The 20,114-nt window shown below is 37.1% G+C and overlaps 1 protein-coding gene across 1 annotated transcript in view; it reads left to right on the top strand.

Moving 5' to 3' along the window:
- Positions 1-20,114, top strand: part of ADGRV1 (adhesion G protein-coupled receptor V1) — a 501,294-nt gene that overhangs the window by 183,933 nt on the left and 297,247 nt on the right. Inside the window, exons 63-73 of the mRNA XM_069492870.1 lie at positions 50-232; positions 598-830; positions 2,908-3,056; positions 4,639-4,840; positions 5,365-5,584; positions 7,645-7,884; positions 9,296-9,445; positions 10,494-10,967; positions 15,849-15,992; positions 16,898-17,072; positions 19,167-19,302. Coding sequence (XP_069348971.1) covers positions 50-232; positions 598-830; positions 2,908-3,056; positions 4,639-4,840; positions 5,365-5,584; positions 7,645-7,884; positions 9,296-9,445; positions 10,494-10,967; positions 15,849-15,992; positions 16,898-17,072; positions 19,167-19,302 — 2,306 coding nt within the window. The remainder of the gene's footprint in view (positions 1-49; positions 233-597; positions 831-2,907; positions 3,057-4,638; positions 4,841-5,364; positions 5,585-7,644; positions 7,885-9,295; positions 9,446-10,493; positions 10,968-15,848; positions 15,993-16,897; positions 17,073-19,166; positions 19,303-20,114) is intronic.

Genomic DNA, 20,114 nt, shown 5'->3' on the forward strand with positions numbered 1-20,114 from the left:
TTAAATTTTACAGATTCTACTACCAATGGCTCTTTTTGTCTCTTTCTAGGCTTTGAATGATGATATCCCTGAGGAAAAGTGTGTGTATGCGTTTCAGCTGACCGCAGTCAGCGAGGGAGGGGTTCTGAGTGAGTCCAGCCGTGCCAGCATCACCATGGTGGCCAGTGATTCTCCCTATGGCCAGTTTGCGTTTTCACATGAGCAAATCCGAGTGTCAGAGGAAGCACAGAGGGTATAGTGTGAAATACTCAAAATTTTACTATCATTTTTGTTTTTGATATTATGAGTGATCTTTAAAATGTTTCCTTGTTTCTATTCCAGCTTTTCACAAACTGATTAATTTGCTTCTAACATCATTATTTTAACATATAATCCATATAATTTTTAAATTTATATATAATTTGAACATAATCCTGGTAAATAGAATCTTTAATTAGAGACAGTACAGTCTGATAGATTAAACATCTAAATCGAATGAGAAAACGTTGGCTGGGCATGGTGGCTCACACCTGTAATGCAGCATGTGGGGAGGCTGAGGCAGGAGGATCGCTTGAGGCCAGGAGTTCAAGATCAAATAAGAAGATGCTTTTCGCATAGGTTAACATCACAATCATCCGTTCCGGTGGCTATTTTGGCCTGGTGCGACTGTGGTATGAGACTGTGAGCGGAACCGCAGAAGCAGGCTTGGATTTTGTTTCTGCAGCCGGGGAGCTCCTCTTTGAAGCAGGGGAGATGGAGAAGAGTCTGCATGTTGAAATCCTTAATGATGACCGTCCTGAAGGCCCTGAGGAATTTTCTGTCGCAATTACAAAAGTGGAACTCCAAGGAAGGTAAAGGAAAAAAGGAAATTAGGAAAAAGAAAATAAGAGAGAGAGAGGGAGAGAGAGAGAGAACTACATTGGGTAGAGATTAATACCGAGCTGTAAAAGTTCTTTCCCTGCTTTTCTCCTGATTTGGGTGACATTAAGACAAGGCATAGAAGGGAAATTATGACAAAGATTGTTATTTTTTGCAATTTTCTAAAATATAAGTTTTCCGCCTGAAAGTTGAAAGCATGTTTCTGTTGTGTGGATTCACTCTGAGCTGCCAGGGAACGTGATATGGGTTTCTAATAATTCAGTGAGGCAATAGCCTAACTGTTCTCTCAGCCGAAAGTTGGCTGGTGTGGCAGAATTTGCTTGTCCTTATTTCTATACCTGTGAAAGGGCTGGAACAAAGGATTCCTTTCCTTGGTATATCCGAAGGCTGTATGTATTGTCTTCTCTGGGTGAATGAGGTGGATACTTGCCCAATAGAAGTTTTAAAGTGGGGGAGAAAGTTGAGTCAAAGATATTTGGCCATTAATGTGCACCATGTTTTCAATGAAGGTCAGGAATTAACCATAGTGAGTCCCTTTTATTCCCTGATTTAGTAGGTCAGATTTGATGAGGTGAAAAACACCTTTAGCATGCTTAATTACCCACAGGTGGGACAGCCGTACAGGTACCTCTGCACAGACAGCAGATAGGTGAGAACTTCAACTAGAATAAAGTTTGCATTTATAGAATCTTATATATTTTTTCAGGTGCAAGAAAATATTTTTGCATTTGTATTATAAATATCATGCTTTAAAAACTTTTTAAAACTAAAATATTTCACTCAGTGACTTAGATAGTGTGTATATCATCCTGTCTAGGAAAAAAATATTGTGGGCTCACATACACTTCAAATTTTAAAATTCTCAAAAATGCTCCTGTGTATGGTGATGGGAATGAATTTGCACTCATAGTAAATATGTTAATATTTGGGCTGGTCACCGACTATTTTACTTAAATAAGTGCAATTTGGTAAAAGTAGCTCATTAAATGTGAGATCATATATGTGTTATTGACTAACTAGCACCTGGAGATTTTGCCTCTTAGCTACTTTAAAAAAAAAAACAAGTTTCTATTTAAGTTTAATTCTGAGAAAACAAATTTTTCCTTCCAGATAAATTTCTAGGCCTCTTTTGATCTGCAAAGGAAAGTAGTATAACTCAATGTGTTTCCCTTTTTGCCTAGTTGCTAGAAAACTTACTGCTCTGGTGTTCAGTTATGGTGACCAGCTAATCTACAACCCATCTCAGACTACTGAAAACAGTTACTCTCATTATTTAATATATCAATCCTCAACTTTCTAATTTTGTCTTATACATAATTAACCAGCTTTCTATCTTTCAACACTAGGTGGGATATAAATACCAGGTCCATATAATTTGGAAATTGAAGGAAGGACTAAAATGGTGCAATGTCATTTTTTAGCGTCAGGAATTAAAAGTCATTTAAAGCCCTGGAAGTCAAAATTTTTGTTTGACGGGAATAATATGAATCTACAAAAACTGCTTGTGCTTAAATATGTCATTACAAATGTAAACTGCCATCTATACTAAAGAATAGAGGCATTGCTTATAATTGGTCTCCACAGATTAAAATATTATCTTGAATCTAGATGATTTAGCTTGAAATTTTAGTGGCATGACACTCACTATTTCCTTAGAATAACCCTCTTAACCTAACACTGTAAATCTAAAGCCCAGCTGATTTACTGTCTCTGAGTGCACTAGGCCCATTACTGAGGTATTTGTTCAGCTGTCATCCCCAAAAGCTCCTTTTATGATAGCTTCTTCCCAATTTCCTATCCCATTGTCCAAGTTTAGTAACTTTATGTTAGTTTTGGTTTCATGCAAGTCCTGATAATTAAGAGCAGCACAGAAATCTGTTTCAAAACATCATTTCTGGGAAAAAAAGAGTATCTTAGTATTGGGGATCTTTAAAAGTATTAAATACTTAATAGAACTAAGTTATAGGAGCTAAGAGGACCTTTCAATTCATGCTAAGCAATTATGTATTTCTTTGTTGTATTTTATTTTATTTTGTATGACTTTGCAAGAGGGTATGATTTTACCGTCCGAGAAAATGGACTTCAGATAGATCAACCTCCTGAAATAGGGAACATCTCCATTGTTCGAATCGTAATAATGAAAAATGATAATGCAGAGGGCATCATTGAATTTGACCCAAAGTATGCTGCCTTTGAAGGTATGTGCAGTTAGCTTACTTCTAAGTAAGTTTACCAGCACGTTCTGAATTACAAAGTACCTGAGCATGACATTCAGTTTGAATTCTCATATGTAAATTTTCTTGGTTTGTGATGTGTGTGCGTTTACACACATATACACCTTTATATTTATTAATTTACTTATTTTGAAAATATATTTTTGGCTACCTTTGGGTAGTCTTGAACCTTGCCGTGTATGGCAAAGCTAAATGATTTAGGGTCAAAGCAATCTAGAAAAATTTTGTTTAACTTTAAGATTATTAAAATGTTTCTGTTTCAAGCATTTTAATGAAAATCTTTCTAATTTATGCATATTTAATTTCCTATGTGATTAGAAATCAGTGAACATTTACTTTCTGATGAATAATCATCTTTGGAATGATGCAGGTTTTATCTGAATCTTTGATCTTGCTTTCTCAAAACAGTTCCTAGTAGGAGCTTAGTTAATATTGCCAATTCTCCCCTCCCGTAGAAGCAAAATACAGAATACATGGTTTTATTCCTTCTTGGGTAGGAAGACAGGGCTTCCTTTCTAGGAAATGACTTTATTCAAGGCAGAATATGAATAAGCTTTAAAAATAAACATGTTATTAATATCTTGTTGCTACAATTAACTTGTTGGCTTCATTGCCTCTATCAAAATTCTTTGATTATCTAGACATTTCTAAAGTTTATCAAGAATTCCTTTACGAGTTGATGTATAATGACTTTATCGGGAAGACATCACTCTCTAGTTTGTGAACTTCAATCTATAGCTAGTAAAAGTCCTGTTGCATTTTTGCATCAAGAAATAAATGAGACTTTGAATTTCTTTTGTTTACTTTTCTCTGATTCACTATCTTTGGGGAATTTTGATCAGTGCATATTTACTGTTAGAATGTAAGTTCGATGTTATTTAGCTATAGCTAATGTGAACCCTATTAAATGATATTTTAATATGCAGAAGTTAGCATAGCTTAAGAAGAAATAAAGTTATTTTTGAAAAGAATTAAGTTGAAATTAAACATTGAGGATCCATTTTCAGATTCTCAAGGAGATTTCACAGGAACTGAAAATGTAATAGAATTGTATTTATATCTTGACTTTTAAAACATTTGTATGATAAATATAACATAAACCTCATTTACTTATATTACTGTATTTATACTTCAACTAAATGTGTAGAAGCAATCCAGAATGGTTTCCTTTTAGTACAATATTTTGAGTGGGTTTTTTTTTTTGTGTGTGTGTGTGTATTCATCTAACATTATCTTAGAAAATAGGGGTCATTTATTTGTATGTAGCACACAGAGGAAGAATGCTTATACTAATGATTAAATAGATTATTTAAATTGTAACTTTTACTGTTGACTATAACTTTCAACATCTGATAAACTATATTCCTCCTTAAAAAAAAGTCATGAGCTTTTCACTAACCACTTTTTAAAATGATAAATGAATAATGAAAAAATTGAGTCCTTACATTGTACCATTATATTTAATTGCCAGATTTAATTTGGCTGAATCTTATAAAAGTTAGTTGCTTTATGTGGTTTAGCAGTTAATTCTAAATTCTCATTACAGTGGAGGAAGATGTTGGGATGATCGTGATTCCAGTAGTGAGGCTCCATGGAACTTATGGCCATGTGACAGCTGATTTCATCTCTCAGAGCTCCTCTGCCCTTCCTGGAGGTGTCGATTATATACTACACGGCAGTTCAGTCACCTTTCAGCATGGACAGAACTTAAGTTTTATAAATATCTCCATCATTGATGACAATGAAAGGTTAGTAATAATATGAGAAAATAATGTGGGCATGCAAAAATTATGAATGTTAGGTTCCTGTGTTCTAACCTTACATGTGTTTTGCACTGATAGGAGAACTCTAGATAATACATGTGCCCATTGAGAAGCAATGGATGAGAGAGGGTTGGAGGTAGTGGGGTAGGGAAAAGGGCTGGGAGACCGTGGTGGTTGTGTATGTCACTTCATTTCAAATAGAGGAAATAATAGCTTCTGTTTCTCTAGACTTAAAAAGTCTAATCACCATGTGGACTCATCCTTCAATTCACTTCCTTAATGCATTAAGCAATTAGAAAGAGGTCAGGAAAGTCTAATAACTGCCCTAGGTTATATAATATTGACGTTGATCATTCTTGCTTTTAGCTGAGCACCCTCTTCTTACCACTTGGTGTGTGACTACTGTGCCTTGAATATGTATGACCAATTTGGAAAATGACTAGTTATTTGGATTTTACAAGCACTTTAATATGTTTAGACTAACAGAATTGCTCCTTCTTGCTATGCAGTGAATTTGAGGAGCCCATTGAAATTCTGCTCACTGGCGCTACTGGAGGAGCGGTCCTTGGGCGCCACCTAGTGAGCATAATCACAATTGCCAAGAATGACTCTCCTTTCGGAGTTGTAAGATTTCTCAATCAAAGCAAAATTTCTGTCCCTAACCCCAATTCCACAATAATTTTACCGTTGGTGCTGGAGCGGACTGGAGGACTCTTGGGAGACATTCAGGTAGAGTTATTTTTCCCATGATTTTAAAAATAATTTTTGATAGACTGAGTATGGTGTTGGATTTTCTTAGTCCCCAAATATGTTTATTTGTTCACAATCAATAAATACTTATTAATTACTTTGTAAGTGTAAAGTAGCTTCTGAGTCCAATGAAGTACATCAAAATGTGAAAGGCTTACATATGACTTCAGGGAACTCTTAAGGGCATGTTATAAATCAGGTGAATGATTCTGGTAAAATTCATCAATTCAAGAAGTATTTGTTGAGTGCTTTCTATGTGCCAGACCCTGTTCTAAATACTGAGAACATACTGGGGTACTAGAAAGACCTCATCTCTGTTTTCATAGGTTTTTATTTTAGTAAGCAGAGCTGAACAATAAACAGTTACATAAGTACAAAGAAAATTATCTGATAACAACGGCTCCGCTTGTAAAATTGGGAGACACAATTGCGAGTGGTCTGGTGGGTGTGGAGGATGTGAGATTTAAGCTGAAAGCTGACTTTTGAGAAAGCAGTTAGAGGGGTTAGCATTTAAGAATGTCGTGGTTGAGGTGTGGAGAGTCCCACGTGGTCGGGAGCCTTGAGGTGAGGGGATGACAGCATGGGATAGAGCAGAGGGCTCAGTAGGGGTTTGACCACATAGAGCCTCCTAAGCCAGTTTAAAGATTTCATTCTAAGTTCAAATAGGCTGCTATTAGAGAGTTGTCAGCTGGGGGATAATGTCACCAGATTGTCATTTAAAGAAGCTCATTTGTGTCTGCTTTGAAGGAAATGGATTGTGGAGAATCCACTGGCAGCAGCCTGGGAGCAGGGAGGATGGTTAGGAGGCTGCTGCATCTGCCGTGCGGGTCAAAGCTGACGGTGACTCAGGCAAGGTGGTGGAGATAGAGATGGTGAGAAGTGGGCAGACACTAGTGTGTTTTGGAGGAAAAATTAACCAGGCTAAGTGGAGACTAAGGGAAAGAGGAATCAAAAGTAACTCATAGAATTATTTGAGCAGCTGGATAAATTGTAGGGCTATTTTGCTGAGATGCAGAAGCTTGGGGGAAATTCAAGAGTTCTGTTTTGGCCACGTGCCTTTGAGGTACTACTAGACATCCCAGTGGAGGAGTCAAGTAGGCAGGGGAATGTGTGAGCGTGTGTTGTGGGGTGGCCAGGGCTGCAGACACAGATGGGGAAGGTGTTGTCATGTGGGGAAGCATCTGAAACTGTGGGACCCAAGGAGTATGGACAGAGATGTGAGGATGCAGAGCTGGGCCCCAGGCTCCCGGCATTTGGGCATCAGAGGAGGGAAAGCCAGTACAGAAGACAGAGAGGTAAAGGAGGAGGAAAACTAGGAAAGCATGTATCATATAAGTAGCATGTAAGCAAAGAAAGACAGGACAGTGTTTCAAGACGGAAGTGGTCAGCTGGGTCCAATGCAGATGAAAAATCAAGTAAGAAGCTAAATAAAGTGCTCAGTTTTCTTTCTTCATGATGATATAAGAGTGATGATACAAGAGGGATACAATTTTAAATTATAGAGACTTAAAATACCTATATAATACTAAAATTTCTTTCTTATAACAACTTATAAATATTTCTGTTCATTTTACACTAGGCATTTAACTGTATTCAGAAGCGTCTACACACCCAGCAGAGTTTCACATGATTTTATTGTCTTATTTATATAGAGTTTGATTGGCAGAACCTGTGTATACAGCAGGACAGTGTTGTACTCATATTTTTAAAATGTTTACATTTCTCTATATATTTTTGGTATATATTTTTACATTTTTGTTGTCCTGTGGTATTAACAAATGACTAGATATTAATATTTTTCTTCTCTGGTTAGACAATTTTATCTATGGAAACTGATAGTCTATGGGAATGTAGTTTATATTTGTAAATATTGTTTTTTTTTAAAAATGAGTTTCTCAAGCAAGGATTTGCTGGAGATATCCAGAATAGTTTTCCTGTATATATGTATTTTTATTAATACTACATACTCTGCATGATTCTTTGCTTAAAACTGATCATTTCTATTAAAAAAAAAACTAAAAAACAAAAACACCCTGCAGGTGAACTGGGAGATAGTAGGACCCAATTCTCAGGAAGCCTTACCACCGCAGAACAGAGACATTGCAGACCCAGTGAGCGGGTTCTTCCATTTTGGAGAAGGAGAAGGTGGAGTAAGAACTATAGTTCTGACAATCTATCCTCATGAAGAAGTTGAAATTGAAGAGACTTTCATTATTAAACTTAAACTTGTGAAGGGAGAAGCTAAATTAGACTCCAGAGCTAAAGATGTTACATTAACAGTAAGTCTGACTTTATGTTTCTCACAAAATTTTAGATATAATGGATTTATCAGAAAATACATTTACATTTGCCAAAATTCTATATGCTCATGATGAATTGAAAATTATAAAACCAGATGAAGTCATAATAGTTCTGATGGACCGAACTTTCTGGTTTTTCTGTTAGTTCATTACATGGACTGATTATTGGTAACATTTTTTAAAAAAATTTTTTAATATAGTGAAAAATAATTATTTTACAATCTTTGAGAAGACTTGGTGTTTTTAGAATATTTGGCACTTTCAGAGAGGAGGTATTTGTTATATCATCCTAATCATTGGGTATCTTTGTCATCAAAACACATAAAAATTACTAACTAGTTGTAAGTCAGATTATTTGAAGGAAAATTATTATTTGTTCAAATAGCACAGTGATGTGGATGGATCAGACCTGAATACAGTGTATTTGACACGAACTACCCAGTCCATCGGGGCAGAAAGTGCTGGGGACCAAGGCTACTGAAGACAATACAGAGGGATGACTCAGCATTTTTACATCTGGAAATACTCTTGTTTGGAGTCTATGGCAGTCAGAGTTTTCCAGAGAAACAGAATTAATAGGATGCAGAGAGAGAGAGAACAGACAGACAGAAAGAATTTAAGAAATTGACTCACATGATTGTGGAGCCTGGCAAGTCCAAATCCAGGGGTTAGGCTGTCAGGCAGGAAACTCAGGAAAGAGTTGAGATTGTGGTCTAGAGTTTGAATGTTGTGAGGCTGTCAAATAGGCTATAAACTCAAGTAGGATTCCTATGTTACAGTCTTGAGGTAAAATTCTCTTTTCTCCAGGAAGCCTCTGTTTTAGCTCTTCAGGCCTTCAACTGTTTAGATGAGGCCCACCACATTCTCAGGCGTAATCTCCTTTACTTAGAGTCAACTGATGGTAAATGTTAATCATGTCTACAAGATATCTTCACAACAACACCTAGACTAGTGTTTGACCAAACAACTGGTCACCATAGCCTTGCCAATTTGCATATAATTAACCATCACAGGGCTTTTTTTTACCTCTCTCCATGTTGTATCATAGCTAGTAGAAGGAAATAAGCTAAAATTAGCTGGTTAAATGCAGCAAATATGAGATGAATAAGGCAAACTTAGGCATCAAAGTACTATCCTTGTGGGATTCTGCAAATTGGAGATGTCTGGATACTTATTCCTGTTATATTTGGGGAATAAGAACCTACTTGTTCTAGACAACAGTCAGTGTGGTAAAGAAGTTTTTAAAAAATGAGGTAGCTAGGTAGATTATATTCAAGTGTCATTTCTATGTTTCTTTATTCACTTTATCTGTGTATTAATATGTTGTATACTATAATTTATTCCATAGTTCTATATATTAATTACTCTGCTCTCTGTTTATGTTTTTTAGATACAAAAGTTTGGTGATCCAAATGGAGTTGTCCAGTTTGCTCCTGAGTCTCTGTCTAAGAAGACTTACTCAGAGCCACCAGCTTTGGAAGGGCCCCTCCTCATCACTTTCTTTGTCAGTAGAGTCAAAGGCACCTTTGGAGAGATTACGGTATCAGATTTCATTTGATTTTTCTGAGTACCAATTCTCCTAACAAATATGGTTAAGAGGGACAGAGAAACTGTTAAAGTTTTTGAGACACCAAAGTTACGTGAGTTTTCAGAGAAACTGAGAGGCTTCACTGAAGCACCTAATTTAGGCTCTCCAGCCAGCATCAACCTCTAGCTATCTCCCTGAATTAAATTTGGTGGCAATTAGTTTAGAAAGATATTCCTCACACTTCGTCATGAAGGACTGAAATATTTTATATTTTATTGTTTGCTCTAATAGGAAGTCTTTCCCACTTAAGCCTCTTAATGATTTTTATGAATTCTTAATAATATTCTTCAGGGCTTTATTTCTGAATATAATTTTTTCCATTTAGCCACTGTTTTTTAAGAGGTTGCATTTGTGTGTGTGCATTGATAGAGGATGTTGGGGATGCCCTTGTAATCCTCATGATATTTGGCTAACAGATCAAGGTAATTTGTATGTTAGAAAAACTTTTTTTTTTTTTTTAATTTCTCTACATACTTACCTCTCCTCCTCCTATATTGGAGATTTATTGGTACTTCTTCAGTTGAAATTCATGGTTTAGAGGCCAAGAATTCTTGGAAAATAATGATAAATTCTTGATATCTTACAGATACCAGCTTTTAATAAAAAACAAAAACAAATTCTGATGTGAAGTGTTAAATTATCTACCTACTTTCTACCTTCAAATATTGCATATGGTTCAGTAATGTATTTGTGGAACTGTCAGTTTAAAGTTAACTTCCTTCTCTTTATATCTTCAAATTATGCTATCATTTTAGAAGCAAGTGAAATCATGAGATTTTGTAATCTTGTCCTACAAATTGCATATGACAGCCTGAAAGTTAATATCCTTTCTACACTAACATATATTGGAGAGTTTGTCTTTGGATATAATGATGCACAGTTAAAATTTCTTTTTTGCACATTATAGAGGAAAACATAATTTAAAGGATTTTGGTTCCATGTACTCAATTACATAATTTTGTTGGATTTTTTCCCTTTTATTTTTACTGGGTTTTTACAGGTTTACTGGGAATTAAATAGTGAGTTTGATATTGCTGATGACTTTTCTTCCACAACTGGATTTTTCACCATTGCTGATGGAGAGAGTGAAGCTAGCTTTGATGTCCATTTGCTACCAGATGACATGCCCGAGGTAGAGGAAGACTATTTCATCCAGCTTGTGTCTGCAGAGGGAGGAGCAGAACTGGATCCGGAGAAATGCATCGCGTGGTTCTCTGTTTATGCGAATGATGACCCTCATGGAGTATTTGCCCTGTATTCAGATCGCCAGTCCATACTTATTGGGCAGAACCTAATCAGATCCGTACAAATTAACATAACCCGGCTTGCTGGAACATTTGGAGATGTGGCTGTTGGATTTCGAATTTCGTCTGATCATAAAGAGCAGCCGATTGTTGCTGAGAATGCAGCGAGGCAGCTGGTGATCAAAGATGGTGCCAGATATAAAGTGGACACAGTGCCAATAAAGAATCAGGTTTGTGAGGTTTCTTCGTTTTCCTCATCATTCCAACAAAACTCCTTCGGTAGAGCCCTTGCTTACATCATGATCAGTTTAAAGACGTATTCAGATATTTAAAGGGAACCATGAAAAATGCCTTAGATAATGCATAATTATTGGATGATACATTTGTAGATTATAAACAAATAAGTATATTCCTATTTGGGAATAATATATTTTTGTCTAGATTGCAGCAGACACTTATTTAGTACTTATAAAGTTCTAGGAATTGTTCCGAGTGCTGCATATATATGCTCACACACTCATCTATGCACACATGTGCACACACACACGCACACACACGCTCTTATGGAGAGACATTTGTAGGCCTCCTGGTGCTCCCACCAAAGGGAAGAGCAGTGAGAGAGGCGGATGTCTGCTCCCTGGGACTTGAAGGGCCACGTGAATACAGCCACTGGGACCTGCTTCTCTCTTTACAAATTTGGAACCTAGGAAATTGGCTATGATTTTCTGCCATGGTAATGAGGAGAAAGGGTAGCAGACTGCTCTGCCCACATTTGGGGTGAGTGTTAAGAATGCATGGATTCCTATGGGTCACGTAGACATCCCAGCAGTCTTTCTGAATCTGAACCACAGAAAGTGATTTGAGTGACTATGCTTAATCCTCCCAAGGATGGTATATACTCTGTGCATAGGAGAGAAGTTAATCTATTTCATAAGTTTATGTTAAATGTGTATGGTATCCATTGCCCCAAACCTGGAAATGCCAGAAAATTGATGGAAAGGTCCAAGGAGGAATTGAAGGACTATTGAAAATCACAGCATGACCCCTTTCCCATTGTAGATACTCAGCCATAGATCAGGCAAGAACTAGGATAAATAGGGAAGCTTTAACTGAATGCCAAGTTCAAGTTTTCATTTATATAGGTCTGGTCATTTCCTTCCTGAAAGTGACAGAAAGCTTTGAGATCTACCCACGTCATTGTTAAAGGGCAGTGGAAAGAAACCTGACAAAACACCAACAGGAGAAAAATGAAGCAGTTTTCTATTTGTTCTATCTCAATTTCATATAAACTTATGATAAATAGAAAATAGGCTATCATTCAGAATAAGCAAAAAGCCTATTACACTAAGTTATACTCACTATGCAACCTTTTGGTCTTTATGCACCTGGGTCTTTACTTTTGTTGTTGTTTAATAAAGGAAAAAATAGAGGCAGAGTAATGAGACATAGATTTCATAGTTATTCTTACATTCCAGTACAGTAAGTCCTCACTTAACATCATTGATAGGTTCTTGGAAACTGCAACTTTAAGCAAAAGGACTTATAACAAAACCAATTTTACCATAAGCTAATTGATATAAACAAGAATTAAGTTTCTATGGCATATTTCTAGTTATAGAAATATTACCAAACTTCTAAATAAAGACCAAACACTTAAGTGTTAAACATTGAAATAAATGTGAGCTATACATACATTTTAAGAAGGATTAATAAAAACAAGTACGATAATTATTTACCCTCTTATTCCAGTTCAGGGTTGTGGGTGGCTGGAGCCCATCCCGGCAGCTCAGGGCGCAGGGTGGGAACAGCTCTGGACAGGACACCATTATTCCAGGGCACACTCACATACATGCCCACACTCACTCACACTGGGACCTTGTAGACACACCACCTCACCCAATGTGCACACCTTTGAGATGTGGGGGGAAACCGGAGTACGCAGAGAAAACCCAGGCAGACATGGGGAGACTGTGCAAACTCCACACAGACAGTGGCCCGGGCTGAGAATTGCTCTTTATTCTCATCAACGTTATAACGAAATGATGTTAAACGAAATGACATTATTTGAAGACCTGCTGTAGTTCTTTGGGAAACTGATTCAATGTCATGGCCTTGCCTTATCAATTTCTAACTTCCGTTTCCTATATCCAGAAATTCTCAAGCCTGGAATAAAAAGCACAAAGCTGGGAAAATGAGAGATGGATTAAGTTAACCATGATATACGATATAAGAATATCATATTCAGTTTTATATATGAATTAGAAAGTTTTAAAAAATACAGTATGCTTAAATTATGTAACTTGAAATATTTTCCCATACATTCATAGCATTACACTCTGAACATATTCAAGTTATAATCTGCTAATGAACTCTAGGGAGCATTCCTCTAACTTTTCTAGGAACAGCTTTTTATCATTTTATAATTTGACAATAAGACTCGCCACAAAGAAGATTAGATTATGCTATTATTTTATTAAGCAATGTGTGCAATACAAAATTGCTCTCAGACTGTGAATAGGAAAGCCAAAATATGTGATATATATTTCATGGACTCAGACCCTAGACTAGCTCTTAGGTTGTTTCTCTTGGTGACAGGAACATTTTGAAGGATAATAGTCCACTTTTCATTTCACTTTGAAAGCTTAGCAGTATAGTTTATAAAAATACTTATCTTTCCTAATGCCATAAATGAATTATCATCTATGAATGTCTTACTATCTTCTTTGAACCCATTTAAGTTATTTTTATGATTTCTGTTTTCAATAAAGATAACAGTTTACTAGTTTATGCATGCATGAAAGAGTCCTCTTTTTTTGCTTACTTTAAGGTCTTTCAGAAACCTATTTCAAATTGAATGGCTGCCTTCCCTCACATTCCATTAAGGATACATTAAGTACGGCATAAGACTACACATAGTCACATAAATTAGTAGCTATTGGTCAGTTAGTCTTCCAAGATCATTCTTTGGGGCAAGATGTGACATACACATAAAGCAACGGTATGAGGTTTTCAGTGGTCCCCTTCTTCCCTCTCACCCTGGATATAACATATTGCTCTTTGAAGTTTGAAATATTAGTTACAAGTGTTTACAGTTTTCTCTGCTCCACCCTCCTGGGTAAAATTAGGACTTTGGACAGGTCAGCTCCAGAGAAGAACACCAAAGGCTGTGATGTACCCAACCACCTGTGCTGTGCCTTCTAGCTTTCAAGTGGGTCTCTGAACAGGGTATCTTTCCATTGGGCTCTAAAAATAGTAGACTCTTGTTTGTTTAACACTAGGACTTTGGAATGTAAACTGTTAACACCTGGTAAGTTAACACCTGGTTAACAACTGACTTCTTTTATGAGGCACACACTGACAGCAAGAATCATCGACACACTAAAGGAACAAGTCTAAGTTTAGGGAGTGTAAGTCAGAATGCAAAGAGAATTTTACATTTGTGGTTGGGTTATTTATTGTGCACTTACTATGTGCCAATTATTGTGAAAAGCTCAGCAGATACAAAGATGACTGAGACATAATTCCTGTCATTATGTTGCTCCCTGTTTAGGAGAAACCCCATTAACTGCAAGTTATAAAAGCATATGGACAAACAATGTTGGAGATGTGCACGGGATATTGTGGGACCATAAATTCTATTGTGCCCAAATGCCATCAAGAATGATGAGCAATATATAACATAGTATTGGTGAGGCAGTCCTGGATCAAGGAAATAGAAGGGCATGCTGGAGAACATGATCAACTGCTAAAAACTTTCCAATTCCTTTTCAAATTAATCTAACCACTTTTCTTCTGTAGGTAAACCAGCTTTTGCTCAAATCCACTGTTACTCACGTTCAACTTTACTGTTTAATTTCTGCACCCTGGGGATCTGTTGCAATACCCAAGTCTGTGTACTGGATGGGTCCATGAGCACAGGAACTGGGTGGGAAGTCACAGGTGTCTGGGTCCTTTAAACTGACATCTGGCCCTTCATTCTTTAGGAAATAGGGATAAAAAATCATTAGCTGCCCACAAGTGACCTGCATGGGTAAGGGGTATACTCTTAGAGGAGAGACAGGATACACATGATTGAAGTTATGATACTATGATTTATTTGTTTTCTTAGCTCTTGGCCTATGACTAATTTTTAGTAAATGCAATTTTGAGTGAATAAAACATCTGTTACCCTCATGTTGCCCAACATTTGAAACCACTATGGTATATTTTTTCTGCATTTGAGGGTGTGATATATGTTTAAATTCATTATATTTAAAAGAAGAGACCCCACAGAAATGGTTGCTTTCTGCATTCAATAAAGTTGTACAGAGTTTTTAGGAATAGTCCAAGTTATGGGATAACTTGGGGCTTAATACTGGTATTATTACCAATGCCAGTATTCCTGTGGGAAAATGTGTTGTAACTTTCAAAAATAACTTTAGCCTAACACTAATTAGTAAGTTCAGTATTTCCCCTACTTTGTTAGACTCTAAAATGTTGAAAATCTTTAATACATGGTATTAGTAATTCTTATTTATCCAAAATATTCAAATAATCAGTACACTGAAATAGTTATCCACTTTGAGTAAGTATCATTAGAGTTATTAGTTATTACTCAGTGAAGAGGAAGAAAGTAAGTTTTGCCGGGTTTCAGCAGCTGACGCTTGCGCCAGCGTGCTCTTTTTTTTTTTTCTATTTCAGCTCATTATGCGGGTACAAAAGTTCAGGTTATATATATTGTCCATGCCCCCCACCCCTCCGAGTCTGAGCTTCAAGCGTGTCCATTCCCTAAACACTCATCATGTAGGTGTGTACCCATCCCCTCCCCCCGCCCCCCATGCCCCCCAGTTGACACACGATTCCATCACGAATGCTGCTTCTGTGACTCCTGTCACTCTTGAGGCCATTTGGGCGCACATGGAAACTTTGCAAGTATGTATTTTTTGTACTCTGCAACTACCACTCCTCACCCTACACTCTTGTACTTGTTTTATGACAAGGGAGAAAGGGCATATATTGACGAAACTGTTTGCGACAAAAGTAGCCTGAGGCAGTGTGCTAATGGTTCAGGTCAAAAGTCAGTATTTTTCTCTGGAAATTATTTCTAAATCATTGATACTGTTTGTTTATAGGTCTTCCTATCACTGGGCTCCAATTTCACCTTGCAACTAGTGACTGTGATGCTTGTTGGTGGACGTTTTTACGGAATGCCAACAATTCTCCAGGAAGCAAAATCTGCTGTCCTTCCTGTCCCTGAGAAAGCTGCCAATTCTCAGGTAATTGGCCTTGGGTGTGGTACTCTCAGAGAACCACTAGAGGGCAGATTTTCTAGAAATGACTGATATTCTTCCAGATAGAATTTTTTAAGATTAACTATTTTCTTTAATCTCATCCCCTGAATAACAAAAGAGACATAATAGATGCATTGTATTAAAATAATTTGTCGATTTTCAACATTAGTTAGAAAGATATGGTTCCTTTTTGGAGTTTTAGCAAGCTTTTATCTTGTGGAATTTAAGTGTAAGAATTTTTAAAACAACAATCACCTGAAGTCAAAATTTTCAAGTCTTTTCTGGATATTGAATATTTAATATTGAGGTATTTTATGCTAAATAATTAAAATTATAATGAAACATTAATATTGCAGATTTTTTCATTTACTAATATTGTGAATATTTGTCTTTCGTATTTGGACTTTGGTTCACTGTGGCAAGCTTGTGGTGACATAGATAAATGCTAGTGGTTAGGTCCTATGACATGGTTGCAGTTTAGTATTTGAATCTTCTACCTGAGTTCACTGTAGGAAAGATCATTTCCCAATCACTTCATAAATTCACATGAGAACAAAGAACAACTTGAGGGCTTTACATTTGCTTTTAGGCTGATTCTACCAGTAAAAGAAAGAGACAAGGCTATTGTCTATGACTGTGGTAATGTGTGTATTTTTGAAGCCATTATGAGATATAATTCTGTCCTTCAAAGGATTATATTTTGATAAAAAGAGAAAGTCATAGACTATAATCTGAATTATAAAGTAGAATAAATTTTCAAATCTGAGATGTTATTTCTTAAACACCTATAAGACAAGGAAATATATTGTATAAATAAAGGGAAAGGTGACATTTAACCCACTCTTGAGAAAACAGGACATAAAGAAATAAAATAAGCATATTTTCCTCAGGTTGGATTTGAATCCACTGCTTTTCAACTCACGGACATCTCTGCTGGCACAAGCCAAATCATGATCTCTAGGAGAGGCACGTACGGGTCTCTCTCGGTTGCCTGGACTACTGGATATGCTCCTGGGTCAGAAATCCCTGAATTCATTGTCATTGGCAACATGACCCCCACACTGGGTAAGTTGTAGTTTTTCTAAGATCAGCCCTGTAGAACATGAAGGTGTGTAATTGGCCACTAATTTTCTTGGGTCATCCTTACTCTGAACACTAAATTCCTAGTTTTCTAATATAGTGCTTCCATATTTAAATGATCAGAGCTGTTCAGGCTGCTTGGTGAGAAAAGAGAAACTTTTTTCAGTCAGACTAAAGGCTTCTTACCTCACTTCAAAATAGTGGTCACTAAGCAGACTAATCTGTCCATACATTAGGAATTTGTTAAAAGTACTTCCAAAAACCTACTTTGGCACATACAGTACTAAAAAGGATATAACTTTGTGTCCATTTACATGTTCACCTGAATATTTCTGACAGTAGATAGTTGTTACTTCAAATATTTTATTTTTTTAATTATACCATTAGTTCTTTGAGAGTGAGATGCAAATGTTAGAAAACTTGTTGCAAATCTACATGATGACGGTGTATAAAGGACTCTCCAGAGGGCTCAGATCTGTGTGATTCCCCCTCTATTCACAGTGTCCTGCTGGTCACCAAATGCCATTTACCCTCAGTAATAAATCTAATGAATGCTGCCTATGGACTGAGATCCTCCGTCTCTCAGTGAGGATGGAATGATTTTCATTTGCCCAAGGTCTTGGCATTCCTGGGAGACAAGGACTGTAAACCAAACTCCTTTAGAAGATGGGGGTGAGGGGCTAGGGACAGTGAAAGTGACAACATTGTCATGCCAGCTTCCGCCCCAATAGCAGTCCCAGTAAATACAAAGAGAGAATTCAGATGCTTGATTGAGAGATACCATAGCACGAGAACTGCCTTGGATACTGGGGTTTCTTTAGCCGCTGAGTAGGTACCCCTGATCTAACATATCAAACACTGACTCCTCTTTATTTCCTTTTGGCATGTACCCTAAGTGAAAGATATTTAATTGTATTTCTTGTTTATTTTCTAGCCCTTTTTTTTCTGCAGAAACCCCTATCCTTTATTTCCCTTCCTTCATTTTGGGTGATAATGCACAGCTCCATATACTTTAGTGGGTTTCTTTTTGCTTTTTGTATGAGTAACAACTTACTAGGTACAAAAAGATTTTATGTGTAGCAATATTGTTTACTAAGGGTGTGTGTATGACTTTGTGCTTACATATAAAATTAATCCTCAAAACCTTTTGTGAATTTATCATAACATGATTAAGCTAAAAAAACAGTTCTCAGACAATAGATCTATATTGTCAAACAGGTTTGTTTAGTTTTTTGATCTTTTATAATAAATTTTCAAACAATGAAAAAGCAAAGTACAACAAACACCCATAAACTCACCGACTAGATTTAGTGGTTGTTATATTCCACTATATTTGTGACATTTCTGAAGCAATTTAAAGTAAAATACATAGGTTATGTCATTTAATTCCAAAATTAACTTCAATTCCAAAATAACTTCAATATACAGATCTAAAAATATGCTAGGGTCAGAATTCAAACCAAAGCCTAACACCAAATACACATCAAAGCCTACCTAACACCATTCTCTTTTCACTACTATATTTTGTAATTGAGCCAAGAAAGAAAAAGAGATAAATGAGAAGAGTAGACAGGGATTGAAAGCAAGGTTTATGTGATCTACGGGATTTCTTATAAATTTATTTACCTTTCTCCCTTACTTTTTCTAAGAGACAGAGTCTTGCTCTGCTGCCCAGGCTGGAGTGCAGTGGCATGATCATAGTTCACTGTAACCTGGAACCCCTGGGCACAAACAGTTCTCCCACCTGAACCTCCTTAGTAGCTGGGTCTACAGGTGTGCACCACCGCACATAGCTAATTTTCTAAAAAAGTATTTTTAGAGATTAGGTCTTACTACATTGGCCAGGTTGGTCTCAAACTCCTGGCCTCAAGTGATCCTGCTGCCTCAGCCTCCCAAAATGCTAGGATTATAGCACGAGCCACCACATCCAGCACCTCCCCGCTTTATTAAATATTTTACTTTTTGTGGACTGCAATCAAATTTTGGAAAAGAAAATATTTTACTACATTTGTAAGAGTCAAATCCCAATTTAAGAACTAAGAAATGATACCCTACTATCCTTTTCATGTTTCCTTTCAGGGAGCCTTTCATTCTCCCATGGCGAACGAAGGAAAGAAGTTTTACTGCGGACGTTTCCCAGCCCTGGGCGGCCGGAGGCCTTCGTTGTTCACCTTTCAGGAGTGCAGAGCAGTGCTCCTGGGGGCGCTCAACTTCGGTAAGGCCAACCTGACTCTCAGCCAGGAAGTTCTCCGAGGAATAATTTGGGATTTATCAGTCTAAACACAAAAAGGCATAGCAATTGCTCTCCTTGAAGCAGATGCAGAGACGTGTTGGCGTAGAGCAGCACGTGGCTTACGTGTAAAGGTACCACGAGGGAGGCTGACTTGCAGGAGAGTCCTCACCCACTGCTTGCCTTGAAGGGAGTTCGTCATGTTTGAATTTGTGACTCTGAAATATGTTCTCCGGACAAACATTTTTCAAGTGGCATACGTATAATCTAAAGCCGTACTGGGTTCTGCCGACAGCTATCCCACACACGTAAACATACCTGAACACACACTAGTTTTGCCCGCACGTTTTCCTCATTTTATAAAAAAGTAAACTAAAGAACAAAAAGATCCAGTAACTTTCCCAAAGTGGCACAGCAGGTAAGTGGCAGAGCCAGGACTAAGTCCCTAAGTCTGGCTCTCGAGTCCGCCCTCTGCCGCTCTGGTCAAGGCCATCCCAGGTGGGAGGAAAGGAAACCGCTTGTGGCTGGAACCTATTTATCAACAAATATGCTGGGTGCATATAAACAATTGTTATAGACAAATAGCAAAATTAAATAAAATTAATTGAAGCCACTGGTTTAAACACATAACGTTACCCACTATAATGCCTTATTCTTACTCTTAATCACTTGGGTAAATCAGGTATTTTCAGATGCTTCTCAGAAGACAGCTCCCTTTAAAAATAGGTGAACTGCCATCATGGTTCTGACCGAGCATGCCGCCCCAGGCCACCACTCTCAAATTAGAGGTCATGGCC

This window comes from Eulemur rufifrons, chromosome 17, assembly GCF_041146395.1.
Source record: "Eulemur rufifrons isolate Redbay chromosome 17, OSU_ERuf_1, whole genome shotgun sequence".
NCBI classification, from domain to species: domain Eukaryota; kingdom Metazoa; phylum Chordata; class Mammalia; order Primates; family Lemuridae; genus Eulemur; species Eulemur rufifrons.